Source organism: Rana temporaria, chromosome 11, assembly GCF_905171775.1.
Source record: "Rana temporaria chromosome 11, aRanTem1.1, whole genome shotgun sequence".
NCBI lineage: Eukaryota > Metazoa > Chordata > Amphibia > Anura > Ranidae > Rana > Rana temporaria.
Genome location: NC_053499.1, coordinates 31,565,526 through 31,590,739, shown reverse-complemented (window position 1 = coordinate 31,590,739; position 25,214 = coordinate 31,565,526). Strand labels below are relative to the sequence as shown.

Below are 25,214 nucleotides of genomic sequence, written 5' to 3'. Positions count from 1 at the left end.
ACACTTTCACTTTAAAAAAAATATGTTGATCACTTTTACTCTTATTCGAAGGAATGTAAACACCCTTTGTAATAGGAATGGTTCAATAAGACCCCACATCTCTCCTCCAGGTTGGAAAGGCTGAGCTAAAAAAATCTGTAGCTGCGGGCAGTATTCAGATATCCCCACTCATATGACGTACCTTGAGCGGGAAGTGGATAAAGGCCAGATTTGTGGAGTGCACAACTAGTATTTATCCTGTGGACAGATTCTCCCACTTGAGCTGTGAATCTCTGCAGCCCCTTCAAAGTTACCATGGGCCTCTTGACTGCTTCTCTAATTATTGCTCTCCTTGCCTGGCCTGTCAGTTTAGGTGGAAGGCCATGTCTAGATAGGTTTGTAGTTGTGCCATACTCTTTCCATTTTTGAATGATGGATTGAACAGTGCTCTGTGAGATGTTTTAAGCTTGGGATAACTTTATCCTTGACCTGTCTGGTGTTCCTTGGCATTCATGATGCTGTTTGTTCACTAAGGTTCTCTACCAAACATCTGAGGGCTTCACCGAACAGCTGTATTTATTCTGTGATTAAATTATACACATGTGGACTCTAGTTACTAATTAGGTGACTTCTGAAGGCAATTGGTTCAACTAGATTTTAGATAGGGGTATCGGAGTAAATAGGGTTGAATACAAATGCACGCCATACTTTTCAGATATTTATTAGTAACAAAAATTGAAAAGAATTTATCATTTTCCTTTCACTGCACAATTATGTGCCACCTTGTGTTGGTCTATCACATAAAATCCCAATAATTTTTTTTTACGTTTTTGGTCGTAACATGACAAAAGGTGGAAAATTTCAAGGGGTATGAATACTTTTTACTGTAAGTGCACATTTACGCTTCAAAAATGCTCAAGAAACCACAATCGAGAACATGCATTTCAACTACACTGAGCAGTGAATGAAATGTGCTTGGAAGGAAGTCTTTAGACAGCAAGATTGAGCAGGGAGGAGAGGTGAGGGTTAAAAAAAAAAAAATTATTAATCGATGTTACACAGGAATGAAAGTCGCGCTGTAGGTCACGTGGAATTCATGTGGCTGTGGTAGAGACAGTCTATAGCAGTCTTTTTAAAGAGTGTCACATGGTACAAAGCCACAACTAAATCTGTAATATTAAGCGATCTTCAGACAACTGAGCAACATGGTACAGAGATATGATCTATGTTGGGACTGATCATTTCATTAAGTTCTAGCGAAAAGAAAGTTAGGAGTTTAGCTTTAATTTGTAAATTAAGCATTTATGGGGAACAACATCAAAAGCTGTGGCGAAATTTAGATACAACACATCCACAAGCATTCATTTATCCAGATTTTAGCTTACTTCTTCGTAGAATGTTAACAGGTTGGTCTGGCAAGAATGATCCTTCATGAACCCATGCTGGTTACTACTGATACCCTTTTTGTCAGCAAATTCTTGGATATATTTTCTTATCATCCCCTCTAATAGTTTACATACTATTGATGGTAGGCTGACTAGTCTTTAGTTTCCGGGTATGCATCTTACCCCTTTTTTAGAGTATCAGTAAGACCTTATCTTTTCGCCAATCAGGTGGTACCATTCCAGTTTGTAAGCTGTCTTTAAAGATTGTGAATAATGGCTTTGCTCTAACATGTTACATTCATTGAGGACTCTCGGGTGTAACCCTTCTGGTTCTGGTGTTTTTTTTTTCACATTAAGTTGTTTTAAGTTTTTTTTTAATACTGGCTTCTATTGGCCACAAATGTATATTTTGTGTTGTGTTACTAACCATAAAGTCTTGTTTGTTATACCCCTCCTTGTCTCCTTTAAAAACTGAGTAGAAGAATGTTTTTAATGAAGGTTCTTTTCTCTTTGTCACTAACCAACTCTCTAGTCAACATGTGGTATGTGACAAAAATACATATCTGTATGAAGTATTTGTAGGCTTACCCCTATGACCAAAAGCAATATGAATAATGACTTACAGAGGTATCAAAGTGCTATTGTGCAAGTATAATGCATATTGAATAAATCCAATTAAAAAATGTGTTATATATTGTAGCTTACCCATCCATAGACATAGTGCTGCATTTGTTTTTTTCTTCTAAAAACATTTTTAACAAGTAACAAACAAATACACGCTGATCCTGCCAGTATTGCAAAATTCTCACTTCCTGTGAGCTGAACTAAAAACACAAATATATTCATCTAATTTCTTTAAATTTCTAATCCCCCATGTAATGAAGATAAAGCGAAGATGTGATGTCCAGCTATGGCTTCCTCCATAGAACAGCTGAATAAGTGAGCACAGCCCCCAAGGGACCGGAAGTGGTATTTGTAGGATCACCAGTATAAAATAAAATAAAAAAGCCTAAAATAAATTAAATAATGCAACCGCCACATCTATGGACTAGTAAGCCACATGATATTTTTTTTTAAGGGTTTAGATTTGTTTGAAAATGTAAATAAATTGAGCATTTACATGGTATTGCATGTCCTAGACCAGAAACTGCTAATCTGTCGATCTAATTGAATTTTTGTGAGTATTTCCTCTTACTGTACTTTTTATTTTGGCACAATAAAATGGCTGCAAGCAAAGGCGTCTTTTAGAAAAAGCAGGTTTTCAGTGTTTATCATACACATAAAAATAGACAAGCACGCAACCCCCAACAGGATAGCAGGAGACGGGAATGGTGACTTAGCATTACTGCATGCTGCTTAATTCATTTACACCAACCTTTTAACCCCGAAAAGTATGCAGTGTTCCTTACTATGTGTGCAACTTGTGAGTCCTTAATATGCTCTTGCTTGGGGCAATGGATTAGCTGAAATTGTCAGTGGCGGCTGATTGGGAGGCTGGATCGGGACCCTATCACTGCAGGGCGTTTATAACACATTTCTTGGCTATGTGATAGCACAGCCCTAGCAAGACGTGTGATAGTGATCAGCTTCTGTCCGTCATACCACATAGCAGACACCAGTAGTCACACACCTGTCAGCTAAGGGTGATTGCTTTTTTTTATAAAGTCAAACTTTTCACCTTTTTTCTCCTAATTACAAGGTCATCTTGTCTGTATAATGTTCAGCTTTTACATTCCATTTAACAGTAGAGACTCAGAATGTTGAAATACGTGTTTTTTAGGGCTTGATAGTGCTCTGCGTACTTAATAATTAAACTAGTGTAACATAAAATCACTGAGGTTGTTTATGCACGTCAGTCTGATTCCAGCATTAATTTTCTATCATGCAGTAGAAACGATGCCACCACAATGATGCGGGCAGTATTTTTAATAGTACAATTTAGTAATGATTCTCGGTCATGTTTATTAAAGGGTGAATTCACCTTTTCAGAAAAAATGAAAAAGAGAACTAACTACTTACAGCCTCCCCACCTTTCTGGTCCCTGCTTCACTTACCTCGGGTGATTCGCTGCCATTGCCCATACAGCTAGTGCAGCAGTCCAGGAATTTAAATGCCATGCTCTTCTCTCCCCCTTCTTTCTGTAAGGTTTCTGGGACATATCAGAGCATCTCTCTGTGCTGGGGCTGACCAATTCAGAATTGCTCCAATCTGTCCTGAAAACCCTGCAGAAAGAAGTGGGAGAAGAGTGTGAATTGCCAATCACTGAATGGCTGTGGGCACTGACAGCCCATGACCCACAGAGGTAAGTACAGCAGGGATGGGGGAAGGATGTAGGGTGTTGGTTCTCCTTTTCTTTATTTTTGAAAAGATGAACCTACACCTTAAGTGGAGCTGAATTTCAAATTTGGGTCCACTTTAAACAGCTAGGAAACGGCGTGCTAGGATGGGGTGATGACCAACCTCAGTTTTATAGGAGGTCACCAATGTCAGCATAGTCTTCATTCACTTTGTCGGAAGACTTCACTGACATCAACTCCCCAGTGTACAGCTGCTGCTAAATTAAATCATCTGTTTTCCTAATTGCTAGTCTGTTTCAGTGACCGTTATCAAAGGTAGTATTTATCATTACTTGGGGAAATTTCCTCCCACTTCCTGTAGTGTGTAGAGGGCAATTCAAGTAAATTCAATTATTCCTAGTAGGGCAAAGATACCAAAAACTCATGACATGGTTCTTTATGCCTTATGCCGCGTACACACGATCGGATTTTCCATCAGATAAACCTTGGACGGAATTCTGCTTAAGCTTGGCTTGCATACACACGGTCACACAAAAGTTCTCTGAACTTTCGTCCATCAAGAGCGCGGTGACTTTCAACACGAGCCGGGAAACGGAAGTTCAGTGCTTCCAAACATGCGTCGAATTGTTTCTGAGCATGCGTCGGAATTTTGCGTGTTGGAATTGCTACAGACGATCGAATTTTCCCATAGGAATTTTTTACGTCTGAAAATTTGAGAACCAGCACTCAATCTTTTGTTGGTGGAAATTCCGACAGCAAAAGTCTGATGGATCATACACACGGTCGGAATTTCCCTACAAAAGCTCACATCGGACTTTTGCTGTTGGAATTTCCGATTGTGTGTACGGGGCATTACTCTGACCTAAATTTAAATAAATTAAGAAGCCGTTGAGTGACCTACAAACCTCTATCCAACATAAAATCCTAATAGACTGATGCTTTACAGGCAATCTCCAGTTAATACTGCAAGTGTATGTATCTAGTCCTGCCTTGGAACTATCTAGTATGGACCGTCTACTAAAGGCACCAAAGCAAATATCCAAGAGTCTAACATCTTTTAATGATAAAAACTGGTTAACGGCAAAAAATGTATAAAGCAACCAATGTGTTTTGGAGGTCAGATAAACTTCCCCTTCTTCAGGGCTCTTGTTAAAAATTATGCAACTTTGGGGAAGTAATGAAACGCCTCAAACACTTGTTACATAAAAAGCATCTTTATGACACAAGGTTTTAAGGTGTTCCATGACTTGAACACCACAAACAAATTATCTTTGGTTACTATACTATCTCCAGAATCTCATCATTTGAGAGCCCTGAAGAAGAAGGCGTTAGTCCCCAAAATGCGCTGGCTGTTATGTATGTTTTTGCTGTGAACCAGTTTCTTCCTTAAAAATAATTTAGACTTTTAGACGATTGATTTGGTGATGCTCATACTTGGATTTTCAGCTCAGAGTGACTTCTGTTCCCCAATTTGTGATGAGCTGCCAAACTAGAGATATGGTGCGCAATGATAATTTAATTGCACCTTTTGGAAAACGTGAATCCAATACCTTGTATTCAACTTTCTTTGGAACTACGTAGGGAAATGAAAACATTTTGAGAGATTTCCACTTTAACCTAACTCCTAAATTCTTAGCTTTAACCTCCTGACCTTTTGATTCTAACCCTGACTGACACTGAGGGTAAAATAGTGACTTGGAGAAAATGATTGGCATACATTAATGCTGTATCATGTATTGGTACAGACTTAGATATACACTGCTGTCAATGTGTGTAATGCTACATTGGTGTATTCCAGTACAATAAAAATAAAGAAAATTAAAGAAAAACAGTAGTAAGACCAAAGATAAATAGTAACCTGTGCAAAGATATCAAAGTATATATATTTCTTTATTTAGTTAGAATTCTTCATATGAAACCTCTATAGAAATAAAAACAAAACTACTAAAAATGGAAGTGAAGAAAATAATTAAAACCTGTGTATATTGATTGTTTATATTGATATGTAGGTATGTGTTTCAATTTTTTTTAATCCAATGGACAGACATTTAGTAGATTGTGATCTGTACTGCAAGTGAAATAGTTTGGACTAAATGTAAGTCCAGTGACTGTGATTATGTAAAGCCCTCTAGGGCATGACTTGCTGAACATTATGCTTCTGTACCCATCATTATTCACACCCCCTGGCCAGATGTATGCCTATTGCCATGCAGTCAGTGGCACATGTTTTCGACACCTAGATTTCAACTGATTGCCTGGCTTCACTTTATCTATTCTGTCTGAGAAACAGGGTGGCAGCACCCCATGGGGGAGTAATTGGGTTTCGAGACAGAAGTAGAGTCTTTAGTCACAAATTAAGTGTTGGTGAATTGTTTTTAAGCTGCATAGTTAGAACTTGGCAATGATTTCTGTAAACATTGGAAAAGGAAATGGTTGATTTAATGGAAGATTAGACAAACTGTTCGTAAGATACTAGCAGTGCTATATCCAGTGTTCTGAAGAACATTTATCTTTAGCACTCCTATGCTGGGGCTAAAGTAGGCTTTAAAGTAGAACTGTGGCTAGGCAATAGACCTTAACTAGCCATAAATGGGTAAACGGGCCTTTAATGACCTTTGTCACTACAAGCACTGTGGAATAATTCATCCTAAAAGTTCACAGAAAACTGAAGTTGGTTCTTTCAGCAGCTCAGCTTTTTCTGTTTTGTGTTTACATTAGATTGGTAGGTTGCAAGGCTGCTGATTCACTGCAAGGAAGCTAAGCTGCTAAAGGGAGTCCAGTGGGGATAATCTACTAAAACTGGAGAGTACAAAATCTGGTGCAGCTGTGCATTGTAGCCAATCAGCTTCTAACTTTAGCGCATTCATTTAAGCTTTGGCAATAAAACCCAGAAGCCGATTGGTTTCTATGCACAGGTGCACCAGATTTTGACCTCTCCAGTTTTAGACAATCAACCCTTTCAGCTGTAAAATTTGCAGCCAAATGGTAAGACCTATAAATCTGCAATTTTTAAGGATAACCTGAGAAAGATAGTGAGATGCCTAAACATATTGGTTTAAATTTCAGTCTTGTCTTCTTTAACCATGTCCTCTTTAAGCCTTGTCTCTAAACCACAGACACCCAATTTAGATTGTATGCCTAACTGGGTGGAATACTGATCTTCAGTTGTGATTGTATGCCTACAGGGCAACTGCTATTGCTCTATAAAATCCCCCTGACCTTCCATTCCTAGTCCCTAGGCTAATCTAACCTAGAAAACCCCACTGCCCATCCTGGTGCAAGTTTACCTCTCCATTTGGGACATGCTGTAAGGGAATGGCTCTATTTATGTTCATTACTGAATTACTGTGAAGGCACAGCTGACTCCAGAGAAGATTTCATCTTCCACTGCCGCAAAATAGGGAAATATGCTATGGGCGAGGTTTATTCTACAGTGCCTTGAAAAAGTATTCGTACCCCTTGAAATTTTCCATGTTTCGTCATGTTACAACCAAAAACGTAAATGTATTTTATTGGGAATTTATGTGATGGACCAACACAAAGTGGCACATAATTGTGAAGTGGAAGGAAAATTATAAATGGTTTCCCATTTTTTTTTTTTTTTTTTTTACAAATATCTGTAAAGTGTTTACTTTGATACCCCTAATGCCCTGTACACACGAGCGGAATTTCAGTCGGAAAAAAGTTGGATGGTTTTTCCAACGGAATTCCCCTTTCACACGGTCACACCAAAGTTCTCTGAACTTTCGATAGTTAAGAACGTGTGACTGTACAACACTACGACGAGGCGAGAAAAAAGTACAATGCTTCCGAGCATGCGACAAATTGTTTCTGAGCATGCGTGTGTTTTTTACCGTTGGAATTCCATACAGACGAACGGATTTTCCGATAGGATTTTTTCCGTCTGTAAAATTGAGAACCTGCTCTCTATCTAGGTCCGTCAGAAATTCCAACAGAAAAATTCTAACCGTGTGTACATGGAATTAGGCTACTTTCACACTGGGGCTGCCCAAAGGTTAGAGCTAAAGCGCCACTCGTTTTTAGCGGCGTTGTTTAAACTGCACTTTTTGGTCGTTGGTGGCACTTACGGGGTTGAAAGTGCCAGTGTTGCGGTGCTTCAGAGGACCTTTTCAGGCATTTTGGAAGTGCTGCCCATTAATTTCAATGGGCAGGGCGCTTTGGGAGCAATGTATACAGCGCTCCCAAACCGCTCCAAAAATGCTGCTTGCAGGGCTTTTTCTAACGTCCTGAAAATGCACTGTCCCAGTGTGAAAGCACCCAGGTAGCATGGGAGTTCGTTTTCAGGTGCTTTACAGGCGCTATTTCAAGCGTTAAAATGCCTGAAAACTGCCTCAGTGTGAAAGGGGGCTAGCTAAAAACTAGTGGAACCAATTGCCTTCAGAAGTGACTTAATTAGTAGAGTGCCCCATTTTTGGTGTCAGTGGTAGGAAATATGCCCCATCATTGGTGTCAGTGGGAGAAATACTATGCTGTATCAGTGGGGGGCTTAGTGCCCCAAGGGCCAGATAAAGGCAAGCAGAGGGCCACATCCGGCCCCCGGGCCATGGTTTGTAGACCACTGGCTTAGATCAAAGCATATTCATGTTTTAGAATGGGCCAATCAAAGTCCAGACCTAAATCCAATTTTTATGCTGGCCATACACTATACAAAAAATCAGCCGAACCCATTGTCCAAAAAAACGAACATTCGTCCATAAGAGCAAACGATAGTGCCATCATGTAATGACCGATAAATCGTTCATTGGACATAAATGAATCAGTTTTTTTACATATACCTAGTGCAAACAGTTCGGACGGGAACCACGTTAACCTTTCAATTTATCGTTTGTTCGGCAGAAAATTTCCAAAATTGTCCTTCGTTTTTTCGGCTCAAAAACGTTCCAACAATTATTGATTAACCATTAACTGGCCGAAAAACGAACCACCTGGCTGAATGATAAATGACCAAATTTCGGCCAATTTTTCAAATTGTGTATAAGAATCTGTGGCGAGACTTGGAAATTGCTGTTCATACGCTCTCCGTCCAATCTTACAGAACTTAAGCTATTTTTCAAAGAAGAATAGGAAAACGTTTCACTCTCTAGATGTGTAAAGCTGGTAGAGACATCCCCCAAAAGACTTGCAGCTGTAACTGCAGCAAAAGGTGGTTCTACCAAGTATTGACTCGGGGGGGGGGGGGGGGGGGCTGAATACAAATGCATGCCACATCTTGCAGTCAGTTCCCAGATATTAAATGGTGAACATTTTTGAAAAACATTTATCATTTTCCTTCTACTTCACAATTATGTGCCACAATAAAAAACTTTTACGTTTTTGATTGTAACCTGACAAAATGTGAAAAATGTCAGGGGGTATGAATACTTTTTCAAGGCACTGTAGGTTAGCTTCATTTAGGGAGCTAAAGAGAAGGTGCTAGGGGACTTGAAAAAGAGAGAGTGTCTGTAATTTGTTGATCCAGCTAGAAAATCCCTAAAGACTCCAAAAGCTCTATTTAGAAAGCAAAAAAAGTGGTGTGGTCTTACTACAGTCATAAGGATGCTCTAAGAATAAAACAAACAAAAAACAAAAGAAAAACAGGACATACAAAGCCAAACAAATGGCTTGCTATTCACAGTAGTGAATGAAAGGAAAAATTAACCAGAGGAGTGGAGCCTGATCATTTCTAAAGCGAACCCAAGTGGCTTACCATTCACAAAAGCAAATCAAAGAATAACAGCTTATGGATGGATTTTAAGGGGAACCCCACAAAAAATATGGCTTGGGGTCGTCCCCAAACTTCATACCAGACCCTTAATGCTATGGTTCAGAAAAGGGGGTTGGGGGAGCACTTGCATCACTTCTCCTCTTCCCCTTTACTTTCTTGGCCTGCAAGGCTGCATGCTCATTTAAGGGTCTAGATAAGTGAGCAGGGCATCGGGACATGTAAGTATTAAGGCCCAGATTCACAAAAGAGATACGACGACGCATCTCCAGATACGCCGTTGTATCTATGCAACTGATTCATAGAATCAGTTTCGCATAGATATTCAGTAGATCCAACAGGCGTAAGTCTCTTACGCCGTCGGATCTTAACTGTAATTTTGTTTTTGCCCGCTAGGTGGCCCTTCCGTCGATTTCCCTGTGGAGTATGCAAATTAGCTAGATACGCGAATTCCCGAATGTACGCGCGGCCGACGCAGTAAAGTTACGACGTTTACGTTAGGCTTTTCCCGGCGTAAAGTTGCCCCTGGGTCTATGAGGCGCAGTCAATGTTAAGTATGGCCGTCGTTCCCGCGTCGAAAATTAAAAAAATTACGTTGTTTGCGTAAGTCGTCCGTGAATGGTGCTGGACGTAATTTACGTCCACATCAAAACCAATGACGTCCTTGCGACGTCATTTAGAGCAATGCACGCTGGGATATTTTAGGGACGGCGCATGCGCAGTTCGTTTGCGCAGGGAGGCGCATCATTTAAGTGATACACGCCCCCTACCTGCCGAATTTGAATTCCGCCGAGTGATTTACGTTACGCCGCCGCAACTTTACACGCAAGTGCTTTGTGAATAAAGCACTTGCCTGAAAAACTTGCGGCGGCGTAACGTAAATGAGATGAGATACACCGATCTCTGTGAATCTGGGCCTAAGTCTTTATGGTCAGGTCTTATTTTCAAATTTTTTGTAGGTGCAGGTGCTTTAACGCCATTTCTGTATATTTGCCAGGTCTACAAATCTACATACAAATATTGAATTACTCATGTATTGCAATTTATGTTGGCAGCAAACAAAAACAGGAGCCATTTTTTTTCTGCAAGATACTTAAAATTCAAGCTTTAAAGTGATATTAAAGCCTTGTTTATTATAAATAATAAACATGTTATGCTTACCTGCGCTGGTTTTGCACAGAGCAGCCCAGATCCTCCTCTTCTCAGGTCCCACTCTGGCGCTCCTGGCTCTTCCCTCCTGCCAGGTGCCCCTACAGCATGCAGCTTGCTGTGGGGACACTTAAGCAGGTGAGCTCCCGAGCTGCGGTTCTGTTTATCCATTCACACATGGAGCCGTGCCTCGGCCCCACCCCCTGTGTCTCCTGATTGGCTCATTGGCTCCCACTGCTGCCAAAAGCCAATCAGGAGTGCGAGTCCTGGGAGAGGCAAGTCTCTCGTGGACATCACTGGATCAAGATGGGGGGCTGCTGCATAGAGAAGTTTTTTTTACCTTCATGCAATCTTGTGCCTTTACAACCATTTTAAATGGCTTGGCAAAATACACAGAACATAGATCAATTTTGTTCTGGTGTGTACACCTTTTATTGTTATGTGTGCGTGTGTATTACTACTTAAATGTAACGTTTCATTTTCTTTCCAGCAGAGAGGTGAAAAGAACATTCTGCGGATTGGAATCCAGTCTCTGGGATCAGTGCTTTGGGGTGATGACATCTGCAGTGACGAACGCCCACACAATGTCCACAGCCTAACCAGATTTCTGTATGCTCTCCGAGGTCTCCTGCGGTCATCTCTGTCTGTGTGTTTCATTACACTGCCAGAACATCTCATCCAGGTGAGCTCAGACACGCTTCTGTTTTTTGGGCAGTGCACACCTGTCATCCATTGTTCTGACAACCCAGGCTGAGTACTGGCTCCTTTGAAATATGGATGATGGACAGGAAAGCACTTGGCCTCTTTTATCCTGTGTCATATTTGCAAAGTGCTAAATTGTCTGAGAGTGTAAGAGTGTTTCCTTTTAGTTCTGAACATGCAGATACTACCGTGTTGTATGGTAGGAGTACATATACAGGGAGTGCAGAATTATTAGGCAAATTAGTATTTTGACCACATCATCCTCTTTATGCATGTTGTCTTACTCCAAGCTGTATAGGCTCGAAAGCCTACTACCAATTAAGCATATTAGGTAATGTACATCTCTGTAATGAGAAGGTGTGTGGTCTAATGACATCAACACCCTATATCAGGTGTGCATAATTATTAGTCAACTTCCTTTCCTTTGGCAAAATGGGTCAAAAGAAGGACTTGACAGGCTCAGAAAAGTCAAAAATAGTGAGATATCTTGCAGAGGGATGCAGCACTCTTAAAATTGCAAAGCTTCTGAAGCGTGATCATCGAACAATCAAGCGTTTCATTCAAAATAGTCAACAGGGTCGCAAGAAGCGTGTGGAAAAACCAAGGCGCAAAATAACTGCCCATGAACTGAGAAAAGTCAAGCGTGCAGCTGCCAAGATGCCACTTGCCACCAGTTTGGCCATATTTCAGAGCTGCAACATCACTGGAGTGCCCAAAAGCACAAGGTGTGCAATACTCAGAGACATGGCCAAGGTAAGAAAGGCTGAAAGACGACCACCACTGAACAAGACACACAAGCTGAAACGTCAAGACTGTGCCAAGAAATATCTCAAGACTGATTTTTCTAAGGTTTTATGGACTGATGAAATGAGAGTGAGTCTTGATGGGCCAGATGGATGGGCCCGTGGTTGGATTGGTAAAGGGCAGAGAGCTCCAGTCTGACTCAGACGCCAGCAAGGTAAAGGTGGAGTACTGGTTTGGGCTGGTATCATCAAAGATGAGCTTGTGGGGCCTTTTCGGGTTGAGGATGGAGTCAAGCTCAACTCCCAGTCCTACTGCCAGTTTCTGGAAGACACCTTCTTCAAGCAGTGGTACAGGAAGAAGTCTGCATCCTTCAAGAAAAACATGATTTTCATGCAGGACAATGCTCCATCACACGCGTCCAAGTACTCCACAGCGTGGCTGGCAAGAAAGGGTATAAAAGAAGAAAAACTAATGACATGGCCTCCTTGTTCACCTGATCTGAACCCCATTGAGAACCTGTGGTCCATCATCAAATGTGAGATTTACAAGGAGGGAAAACAGTACACCTCTCTGAACAGTGTCTGGGAGGCTGTGGTTGCTGCTGCACGCAGTGTTGATGGTGAACAGATCAAAACACTGACAGAATCCATGGATGGCAGGCTTTTGAGTGTCCTTGCAAAGAAAGGTGGCTATATTGGTCACTGATTTGTTTTGTTTTTGAATGTCAGAAATGTATATTTGTGAATGTTGAGATGTTATATTGGTTTCACTGGTAAAAATAAATAATTGAAATGGGTATATATTTTTTTTTTGTTAAGTTGCCTAATAATTATGCACAGTAATAGTCACCTGCACACACAGATATCCCCCTAAAATAGCTAAAACTAAAAACAAACTAAAAACTACTTCCAAAAATATTCAGCTTTGATATTAATGAGTTTTTTGGGTTCATTGAGAACATGGTTGTCGTTCAATAATAAAATTAATCCTCAAAAATACAACTTGCCTAATAATTCTGCACTCCCTGTACATACAATATATAGCTGTTTATTGATACAGCTAGCCCATATAAGCATTAATTGAATCTGTATGTATAGATCCAAGTGTGCATGTTAATAGATTAGTGCACTTTTGTAAACCCAATTTTTTATTTTATTTTTTGATGTCACAATGTAGAGTAAAATATTTCCTATCATCTGTGCCCAGTCTTGCCACAAAGAGTTAATCCAGCTCTGAGCAATCCTCTTTTCGTTTTTCAGTGAAATAAAATGGACTTACAGAGAATAACCTTAGTCCGTTCTGCCCCCTTGCTGTGAATGACAAGTTATTTACATATCTCATGCACTAGCCTGGAGACAGGCATTATTTTTTAATTCCCAACCCCCCCACTCCTTTTCTAAAGTCATGTGGTTACTTTTCTGGATTTTGACTGGATGTTACTGATCATAGCAGAATTCAGTGTAAGTAATACACAGGACAAACTGCATGTTGGAAAGGGGAGTGTAGAGGTGGGCGAGGAGTCTACTGATATCACAAATCCACCCACAGAGCTCCAGACAACAGATCCACCCACAGAATCTGCAGTTTTTCAGTTCTTATAACAGACACTGGGGAGACATATGACAGGTAAGGATACATGCAGGAGGCATCTATATCCTTATAGATCAGCACTATGGCAGTAGTTTAGAAAGGATGAGGGTGAGTTTACATCCACTTTAAGCCCACATTCACACCTGAGCAGTTTCTTATGCATTTCCCAAAGCTCAACATGAAGCTTCTCAATATATACAATGGTTCATACCTGGGCATTATGCTGGTCATGTAAAAAAGCACAGGAGACTTTTTTTTCAGACAGAATGGCAAAATTCAATTGGAGTGACCTGAATTTTTTTATATTTTTGCACCTAGCAACTCCTCTCCTGGCAACATCAGGCCATTCTGTGACGTTGAGACTTTCACCCACCAGGTGAGGGCCCGCAAGAACCTCTGCGACCCTAGTGATGCCCTTTACAAGAACTGTGGCAAGCTGCAGAGGGTCTTGAAAGAAATTAGCAGAGCAGACGTAGCTCAAGAGCTTCATTAGCACAAGGCCCCACGACACCACAAAGATAACCAAGAAGGAGATACATGTACAACTACATGATGTCATGATACTGCTTCATTGCCCAAAAACAAAAATGCCTGTTTGAACCTGTAGTGCATTTGTGCCATATTGGTCTTGTTTTTTAAAATGTATCTGAGGAGTATTCTAGTCCATCGTTAGTGGCTAGAAGGGCCACAGAACTCTGCTTGGTCTCTTGCTGTTTTAGTTATAACTAGCTGTTGCAGTAAGGTGCACATGGAAGGGTAATGCACATCACAAACAGACAAAAAATTCCCAGCACACTTACCAGCTAGCCTGCAAAAAAACAAATTGACCCTCTCTATCAATTCAAGTAAAAACAAGTTTTAGTTTACACAATTGCAAATGTATGAGGAAACCACAGTGCCAAGGATCCTCTGTATACTATGGTCCTAACTCTAAATTTTTGAGAGTCTCCAAGTTGGAGCATATATAGAAGTGGATAAATTAGGAGCCAGTTTGCCTGGAGGGAGCCCACTCTCCTACTTAAAAGCATAGGGACACTTTGAACACTCAGCAAGAGCACAATGGCGGCTGAAGGTGTCCAATGTACCCCCACTCCAGTGAACAAGCTATAAAAAAAGATGGCAACCACCCCAATGTATAAAGTCTTTGCAGTAAGGTGCACATGGATGGAAATGCACATTATAGACAGTCACAAATTTCCCAGCACACTTATCCAGTTTTCCTGTTTCCACATATGTGTGTAACAAAAACCTTTGTTTCTAACGTGAATTATAAATTGGGTTGGTTGCCACTTCTTTATATGCTCCAACGTGAAAACTTTCAATGATATAGCGTTAGAACTACTTTATACAGAGGAGCCTTGACTTGGGCACTGCAGCTTCCACATACTGTAGATACTTGCATAGATTTGACAGCCCCAGCCCCATTTTGGCTGCACCTGAGCATTAAAGGTGAAGTCCAGCCTGAGCTTATTTGGCTGGGCTTCTTCTATGGGTCACAGGAGTGCAATTTGTTTTACACTCCCGTGACCCGTTTTCAGCAGAGAGCAGAGGTTTGAAAGCCGCTCTCTGCTGAGGTCACAGGAATCATTCCAGGCATCTCATTGTCATGACAATAAAGTCTGAATTGGTGCCTGGACTGATACCTGTCTCAGCCTCTCAGCGAGCAGCTGAGAGCCTGAGATGGCTGCTCCCCCGCCTCTCCACAGCTCAGTGCTCCATTGAGGGGGGGGGGGGCGCAGAGCGGAGAGATGCTGATTGACAGTCAGCAGCTCTCTGCTCGGGGATCTGTGAGAACCGAGCCATCGGCGGTGTTCGATCGATAGGTTCTAAGTGCAGAGGCGCCGGGGGAGAGATGCTGCATCTACCTAGGTAAGAATAAACCTGCAAAAAACAAGAAGACATGCTTCTCTTTTACAGCTAAGTGAAGTATGCATCTTTGTGATGGGGCAGTAGGGATAAGTACGCTTTGTCTAAAAGTGCATTATCCTTTAATCGTAAATCTAAAGTTATAGTATATTTGACATCATGTCGTTTCCTTAGGCAATTTATTTTTTTATTTTTTGCAAAGATTCTTACCTGGTGATCCTGCCAGTAGGAGCATTTATTGTTTCCTGACAACGTTAAGCCACTGCCTTGCAATTAGCATTGTCAGCCTGCTGTGTGCACTTCTCAGTTGGCCTTTGGACTGCCTATCAGCTTTGTGTATGCCTCCTGTGAGGCATTGACCTACTGTTGTAAAAATATGAAAAGTCCAGAAGGGTGAGCCATTGAATTGGCAGGAATTATATGTTTATACTGCATTTATCAGCAAATATTTATTGAAAAATTCATTCACATTTTAGTGTTTTTAATTGACGCAATAGAAATCACTCTCTTGCATAAGAAGATTACAATTTATATATATATATATATATATATATATTTTTTCATTCATTTATTTTTTGCCACTTTTAAAGGCTGCGTGACTTCGGCGGCTGTTGTCCGACGTTAAACAAAACTGTATTTCTGTGGCACGTCAAGTCTTTGTGCTCATCTCTTTACACCATCATGTGTCTGACATACTAAGATGCTGTATTGTGTTTGATGGGATAAGAATCTAGTTTATTTGTCTGGGATTTGAGCCTTATATTATAGAAAGAGAGACTAAAAGTGCTTTTTCTTTACTTGCTCTCCTGTACAAAAACGTTTTAGGCCTGACCTATATAACCCTTCTGTCTCGGAGAGAGTGCTTTTCTTGGCAGGGGCTGTCAGTTGTGCCGGAGTGTGTGCTAACATTTAGCTCCGTCTCTAGAACGTAGTGCACCAATCTCAGTTTTCTTTTTGCTGTTAGGCTATTTTTCCTGTAAGACCTGTACTGAAAAAAATGTAATATAGGTTATTTTACCAGTCTGATGGCTTTAGATGTTTAGAATCATGTACACTGGTTTTATAGAATTTTCTTTTAAAAAACAAAAAACTTTTCGAGCCGCAGTGATATGCTGAAAATATCGAGACCAAGAGTTTGTTTTTCTTCCCTTTAATATGTAAAGCAAATCTGCCACTTAACATAAAAAACCTGCTTCAGCTATAATTTAAAGACACCTAGAAGTGTTTGCAAATACCTGCCTGTGCCCTTGTGCCCAAATACCAAGCCATTGTGACTGGCAAAGCATGTCTTGCTAGTATTGAAGATTTCCTGATCCCTCCCACTTGCCACACATCCCTTCTGGCCACTGAGTCCACTCATCATGATGACTGGACAATACGAGTGGCTCAGAGCACTAAAGTTTAAACTTTACCAGAAAGTATCAGAGTTTTGCCCATCAGACTAGTTTTGTGTTCAGGCATAACAGCCCTCAAAATTTCCACTCGCCTACTAGCATTTGGCGAGTGGATTTAAGCTGGAGGCGAGTGAATACAGGGCTGCATGACCAATCTCCCTCCAATCTGTGCCTACACCTAGAGTCCCGATGAGATTGGCGGCCAAAGAGGAAAGGTGCATGCTCGGGAAAAGTAGTCTGGTGAGCAGTACACAGGTGCTCTACTTACAATTCTCATTAAGCCATGGGACCCAACAGTATGACCTCTCTGAGCCTGCCCCCCTCCCCCGGCCCCCGACCAATGTAGCTGGAGAGCAGAAAGTAATGAGTGAGGTGGAGGATTGCAAAAATTACCACTCCGGTGCAGCGCTCACTGAAAGCTGCCCTGACATGAGAGCGGCAGCCTTCTTGTTTGTGCCGTTTTCTTCTCCTTGTGCTCTATGTAAGTGTCCAACAGTTTAGCCTGAACAGACTGGTCTCAATGTGTGCTGTGCGCTGTCAGTGTGCGCTGTGCTATGGTGTCAATGGCTGTGCAGTTGTGTGGATCTCAGCACTGGATTGTACTCCCTCCCGCTGTGCTGCAGCTCCTCTCCTCTCTGCCAGCCTGAATAAAAGGGGGAAGTGGGAACATGCAAGCGTGGAGCCGCACACACAGGCTCCTGATGATGAGATGAATGAGAGTGAGAGAGGATGGATGGGAGTTGCAGAGGAGACAGCAAGAGAATGGGGAAGAGACCCAGTTCTAGTGCCCTGTCCCTCTGGTTTGCCCCCAGTACCCTGTCCCTCTGGTTTGCCCCCAGTGCCCTGTCCCTCTGGTCTGCCCCCAGTGCCCTGTCCCTCTGGTCTGCCCCCAGTGCCCTGTCCCATTTTGTTAAAGTTGTTGTTGGTAATATTTAATTTTGTAACTTGATTCTGCATAAAACATTGTCATTCCATGAGATAATCTACGAGGGCGTGTTTACGGGTGCAATTAGGCGCAGGGCAGTGTATGAATTAGGTGGGGCAACTGGTGGCGAGTAACTCTTGAGGCCTGGCTAGTAGCTAAGGACTTGAAATTTTGAGCCCTGGGCATAACATCAGACCTTGGAGGCAGCAGGTATGAGGCTCCTACACTTAAAATCTAACCTCAAAATGTCCCCATTATAACATTGTAAAAACAAAATAAGTTACAGTATGCAAAATAAAGTGGTTTAGAAATATCTTTGTGAAAGTTTTTATATTATTTGGTTGTTGTGAAACTTTTCTGTGTAGCCCATCATGGTGTGGCTATTTTAGTTTGAAGAGAACCACCTTCAGGTTAGTTCACCTTTACCAAAAAAGGGGTGTCTGTAGATAAAAACATATCATAAAATTACTAATCAATATTATACACTGCTCAAAAAAATTAAAGGAACACTTTGAAAACATATCGGATCTCAACGGGCAAAAATCTCATGCTGGATATCTATACTGATATGGACTGGGTAATGTGTTAGGAATGAAAGGATGGCACATCATTTGAAGGAAATGAAAATTATCCACCTGCAGAGGGTTGAATTCAAAGACACCTCAAAAATCAAAGTGAAAAAATTATGCTGCAAGCTAGTCCATTTTGCTGAAATTTCATTGCAACAACTCAAAATGGTCCTCAGTAGTTTGGCCCCCAAGTGCTTGTATGCCTGCATGACAACATCAGGGCATGCTCCTAATGAGACTACGGATGATGTCCTGGGGTATTTCCTCCAAGACCTGGACCAGAGCATCACTGAGCTCCTGAACAGACTGAGGTGCAACCTGGCGGCACCGGATGGACCAAAATATAATGTCCCAGCTGAGTTCTTTTGGATTTAGGTCAGGTGAGCATGGGGGCCATTCAATGGTATCAATTTCTTCATTCTCCAGGAATTGGCTGCATGCTCTCGCCACATGAGGCCAGGCATTGTCGTGCACCAGGAGGAACCCAGGACCCACTGCACCAGCGTAGGGTCTGACAATGTGTCCAAGGATTTCTTCCCAATACCTAATGGCAGTCAGGGTGCCATTGTGTAGCCTGTAGAGGTCTGTGTGTCTCTCCATGGATATGCCTCCCCAGACCATCACTGACCCACGACCAAACCGGTCATGCTGAATGATGTTACAGGCACCATAAAGTTCTCTGTGGCTTCTCCAGACCCTTTCACGGCTGTCACATATGCTTAGAGTGAACCTGCTCTCATCTGTGAAAAGCATGGGGCACCAGTGGCGGACCTGCCAATTTTGGAGTTCAATGGAAAATGCCAATTGATCTCCACTATGTCCGGCAGTGAGCACAGAGCACACTAAAGGACGTCGGGCCCTCAGGCCATTTTCATGAAGTCTGTTTCTGATTGGTTGGTCAGACACATTCACACCAGTGGCCTGCTGGAGGTCATTTTGTATGGCTCTGGCAGTGCTCATCCTGTTCCTCCTTGCACAAAAGAGCAGATACCGATCCTGCTGTTAGGTTAAGGACCGTCTACGGCTCTGTCCACCTCTCCTAGAGTAACTGCCTGTCTCCTGGAATCTCCTCCGTGCTGGGAGACACAGCAAACCTTCTGGCAATGACACATATTGATGTGCCATCCTGGAGGAGTTGGGCTGCCTGTGCAACCTTTATAGGGTCCAAGTATCGCCTTGTGCTACCAGTAGTGACACTGACCCTAGCCAAATGCAAAACTAGTGAAAAACAGTCAGAAAAGATTAGTAGGGAAAAAAAATGTCAGACACCTCCACCTGAAAAAAAATTACTGTTTTGGAAGTTGTCTCATTGTTGCCCATCTAGTGCACCTGTTGTTCATTTCAATTAACAGCAAAGCAGCTGAAACTAATTAACGACCCCCTCTTCTACTACTTAATTGACCATATCAATATCCCAGGAGTTCTGATTCAAAAGTGTTCCTTTAACCACTTCCCGACCTCCGCATGTAAATGTACGTCCACAATATGGCACGTACAGGCACATGGGCGTTAATGTACGTCCTTGCCTATTAGCGGGTGGGGGGTCCGATCGGGACCCCCCCCGCTACATGCGGCGGTCGGGTTCGCTCGGGGAGCGATCCGGGACCACGGCACGGCTATTTATTTATAGCTGCTCCGTCGCGATCGCTCCCCGGAGCTGAAGAACGGGGAGAGCCGTATGTAAACACGGCTTCCCCGTGCTTCACTATGGCGGCGCATCGATTGTGTCATCCCCTTTATAGGGGAGACACAATCGATGACGTCAGTCCTACAGCCACACCCCCCTACAGTTGTAAACACACACTAGGTGCACCCTAACTCCTACAGCGCCACCTGTGTTTAACTCCCAAACTGCAACTGTCATTTTCACAATAAAGAATGCAATTTAAATGCATTTTTTGCTGTGAAAATGGCAATGGTCCCAAAAATGTGTCAAAATTGTCCGAAGTGTCCGCCATAATGTCGCAATAAAACTATCCCCTATTTTGTAAACGCTATAAATTTTGCGCAAACCAATCGATAAACGCTTATTGCGATTTTTTTTTACTAAAAATAGGTCGAAGAATACGTATCGGCCTAAACTGAGGGGAAAAAATGTTTTTATATATGTTTTTGGGGGATATTTATTATAGCAAAAAGTAAAAAATATTGCATTTTTTTCAAAATTGTCGCTCTATTTTTGTTTATAGCGCAAAAACTAAAAACCGCAGATGTGATCAAATACCACCAAAAGAAAGCTCTATTTGTGGGGAAAAAAGGACGCCAATTTTGTTTGGGAGCCACGTCGCACGACCGCGCAATTGTCTGTTAAAGCGACGCAGTCCCGAACTGTAAAAACACCTTGGGTCTTTAGGCTGCATATTGGTCCGGGGCTTAAGTGGTTAATTAAAAAAAGCAATAAACGTTTATTGATTGGTTTCCGCAAAAGTTATAGCATTTACAAAATAGGGGGTAGTTTTATGGCATTTTTATTAATATATATTTTTTACTAGTAATGTCAGCAATTATTTTTTCGGTACTGCAACATTATGGCGGACACTTCGGACACTTTTGACACATTTTTGTGACCATTGGCATTTTTATAGCGATCAGTGCTATGAAAATGCATTGGATTACTATAAAAAATGACACTGGCAGGGAAGGGGTTAACACTAGGGGGCAGGGAAAGGGTTAAGTATGTTCCCTGGGTGTGTTCTAACTGTAGGGGGGTGGCCTCACTAGGGGAAATGAATGATCGCCGGTCCTCGCTCTGTAACGAGCAATCGCATGATTTTGTTTACATTTGAGCACTGAGCACTTTGAAGCACTGGATGATCATATATGGATTTGGACTTTTTCACATACAAATACATTTTTAATGATTTCTGAAGATATTGTAATCATTCATTGTTTGATATAACTTATTGATTGATCACCTTATTGTATGTTTTGTAGATGTTTAAGATTTAAAGAGACAGGGCACTTTTTTCTTTATGTAGTTTGATTTTGGGTCCAGTATTCAGGATCTTTTTGGTGCAGCAGTAATTTACTCATATAAAAACCAAGAGCGATATATATATATATCTATCTTAATGTGGACTTAATAGGACTCCCAATATAAGGAAAATCCCCTCTTAGATAGTTGTCACTGAAACAAATGTCCCCTTCAGAAGATTTCATCTCCATTGCTGTTCTGGTGAAAACCAAAAATTTGGATTTACCCTCACTTCATTCCTGGTGACAATGGTGATTAGGACAATTAGGGATAAAGAATGTCATTAATGGTGACACAGTAATAAAAAACTGACAGTCGTCGTTTTACCCCTCACAAGTCTATCCAAATCCGAATAGAAGTTTTGCCTTTAGTTCTAATTTAACTAAGAAAACATATTCAAGGAGGGTAAATGCAGATTCAGAGGAGGTTCACTGCGGGTCAAAGACCCTTGCCAATTAACACTGATTTGTGTTAAAATCATCTCAAGATGATCCTCCATGCATTAGAAAGCACGCTGCATGCCTGTAAAACAAGCCCACAGCCTGTTGACACAATCCTGAAGGTTCCTGATCAGCAACAAAGTAGGTGTTGTATCCAGACAATAGCGACTCATGCCAACAGCATGGCATGAATCTAAAAAGTGGGCATCTGTATGAAGCACATAAATTGATTGTACACCCCTTTTTCTTTTTAAATAGCAAACATGTTATACTTACCTGCTCTATATGATGGTTTTTCACAGAGAGGCCCCAATCCTCCTCCTCACAGATCCCCAGCCGAAGCTCCTGGTTTCTCCCCCCTGCTGAATGCCCCCATAGCAAGCCACTTACTATGGGGGCATTCATGAGGGCTCGTTCCTGAGCTGACTCTGTGTGTCCAAAGACCCACAGAGCACAGCTCAGCCTCACTGGCTGTAATTGACAGCAGTGGGAGCCAATGTATACCACAAAGACTGTATCTGAGCCTATGAGGAGGAAGAGAGAGGCTCTGATCTCGTGTACATCACTGGATCGAGAATGGGCTCAGCTAAGTACAAAGTGAGCCTGGGGAGAGGTGGGGGGGGGGTGATCTGCACTAAGGCTTTTTACATTTATGCAGAGAATTCATTAAGGTAAGTAAAACTTTCAACCTTTAGAACCACTTTAAGCATTTGTGACATTACGTTGCACCACAAGCCAATGTATTACAATATTGTAGGATCATCCAATCTTCTTTCTTTTGGATAAAAGATTGCCTGTGCATGGCAAGCCTTGGAGCCTTCTAATGAAAAGCATCCAAGTCAAGTCCAAAATGAGGATATTGTTTGAAAACAAGGATTTAATCAAATGGCTTATATACAGCTAATTATTCCTCACACCTACTTTCCATACAGTGAAAGTTGTTTAGTATGCAACCTTTGGGAGAGACACACTTGGGCCTAGTTTACACTTGTGGCTGGGGGCAGTAAAAACAAGTGGCCATACAGGGGCATTCTCATGCCAGGGGAGTAGTAACGATCCTCCCTGTCACATTCGGTGAGCAATATTACCCACTAATGTGACTTCAAGGAAATTAGACTACACCGCAACCCCCAATGCAACCAATTGTGTGTGTTTTTAGGGGTTATAACAGGCAGTAATGCCTTCTCACCACCTGTCTTCTCATGGATTGCACTACTGCAATTGTGAACAATCCCTGTAAACGATCCCTTATATACTGTATGCTAGTTTTTTTCTGCAGTCCTGTTAATTGATAGCATACTGTAAAACATGCAGGCACAGAGCAGGGAAAGCTTCCAGTACATTTTGTGATCTGAACAATTTCTTTATTCAGAGCAGCTAAGGTATGCTAAGGAGCAATGGTCACATGCAGAGGTGAAAATTAGAACTTTTTTTTACAAAGTTTTGAGTATTGTGGCTAGTTTACATAAAATAGCATTTAGCTGAGTCCTTTGAGCCTTGTAGAGAATTATGAAAGGGTTACATTTTTAACAAGGCTGGTACAACACTAAGCCAGTGAGTAAACTGCCATTAGGCAGACAGAGAGGCGATTGCTTCCCCATACTCTGCATTACTGTGTTCCCAGAGCCCTGCTGTGTACTTGCCCTGCTTTTTCCTAGAAGCCTGTTAAAGAGCCCCTGAGAGCATGTGCACAGCCCTGGATGTTAATAGATAATTGGGGGAGATGGCAGGATGGGAGGACAGCCGAACATGTGGTCCCAGGCTCAGACACTAGACAGCCCTCCATATACTGCACTAGGAGCAGATGCTCACGTTGTTTAACCCCTTCCCACCCAGAGCGTCACGTGGCTGCATCGTGCCTCTGCAACCTCTCTGGTAGCCCGGGGGCTTAAACAACCTACTTTCAGGATGGGTCGACAAAGTGAAAGCAAACACAGCTGCTATTGCTGGATGCATAATGAAATATTTATAGGTTATTTCAATGTTGCATCTACAGAGTGTATGTATGTATGTGTATATATATGTGTGTGTGTGTGTGTATGTGTATATATATATATATATATATATATATATATATATATATATATATGTACACATACATACACAGCGGGTAAAATAAGTATCGAACACGTCACCATTTTTCTAGGTAAATATATTTCTAAAGGTGCTATTGACATGAAATTTTCACCACATGTCGGTAACAACCCATACATACAAAGACATCAAAACAAATAAGTTCATCAATTAACTTATGTGTAATAAAATGGAATGACACAGGGAAAAAGTATTGAACACACTAACTGAAATGTATTTACTACTTCATACAAAATCCTTTGGTGGTAATGACAGCTTCAAGACGCCTCCTGTATGGAAGTTTCCGTGGGCCTCTACTATCAACTGTGATCTTTAGTTCCTTACATAGATTTTCTATTTGATTCAAGTCAGGTGATTGGCTGGACCTTCCTAGCAGTTTTATTTTTATTTTTTTATACCAGTTGAGCGTTTCCTTGGCTGTGTGTTTGGGATCATTGTCTTGCCGAAATGTCCACCCTCGTTTTTATCTCCCATCATCCTGGTAGATGGCAGCAGATTTTTATCAAGAATGTCTTGGTACATTGAAAATTCACCCTTCCTTCAGTGACCTAAAGTTTGGCAGTACCGTATGCTGAAAAACAGCCCCACCATAATGTTACCACCTCCAAACTTCACTGTTGGTATTGGGGTATTTTTGGGGTGATGTACAGTGCCATTTGACCTCCAAAAATGGTGTGTATTATGGCATCCAAAGAGTTAAATTTTGGTCTCCTCTGACTAGTCTATAGTCTCCTAGTGTATCATAGGCTTGTCTAAATGTTGTGCAGCAAACTTTAAACAAGCTTCAACATGCTCTTTCTTCAGCAATGGCATCTTGCGTGCATACAGGCCATTGTGGCTGAGTGCATTAGTTATTGTTATCGTTCTTGTTATCTTTGAAACAGTTGTACCTGCTAATTCCAGGTCTTTCTGAAGCTTTTGGCTAACTCTTCTGATAATTTGTTTCACTCCTCTGTCAGAAATCTTGCGAAGGGCACCTGGTCGTGGCTGGATTATGGTAAAATTATGTTCTTTCCACTTCTGGATCATGGCCCCAACAGTGCTCACTGGAACATTCAGAAGTTTCGAAATCCTTCTGTAACCAATGCCATCAATATGTTTTGCAACAATAACGTTGCAACGATTGTGAAAGAGCTCTTTGCTTTTGCCCATCATGAGATGTTTTTTGTGTGTGACACCTTGGTAATGAGACACCTTTTTATAGGCCGTCGTTTGAGACTGATCCAGATGATATTAATTTGCACTGACCAGAGTCAGGATTGCTTTCTAATTACTAATAGTTTTGGCTTTCTATACCTTTTTACACCTACCTTTTCTGTGTCATTCTATTTTATTACACATAACTTAATTTCTGAATTTGTTTCGGTTTGTTTGTATGTATGGA

General features: G+C 41.5%; 1 protein-coding gene across 2 annotated transcripts in view; it reads left to right on the top strand.

The window, feature by feature from the left end:
- Positions 1 to 25,214, top strand: part of ELP4 (elongator acetyltransferase complex subunit 4) — a 372,514-nt gene that overhangs the window by 153,965 nt on the left and 193,335 nt on the right. The window contains exon 7 of one of the 2 annotated variants that reach the window (XM_040328325.1): positions 11,026 to 11,214. In XM_040328325.1, the coding sequence (XP_040184259.1) occupies positions 11,026 to 11,214 (189 nt within the window). Of the gene's footprint in view, positions 1 to 11,022; positions 11,215 to 25,214 lie in introns of both variants that reach the window. The other variant, XM_040328324.1, reaches the window with a different exon arrangement.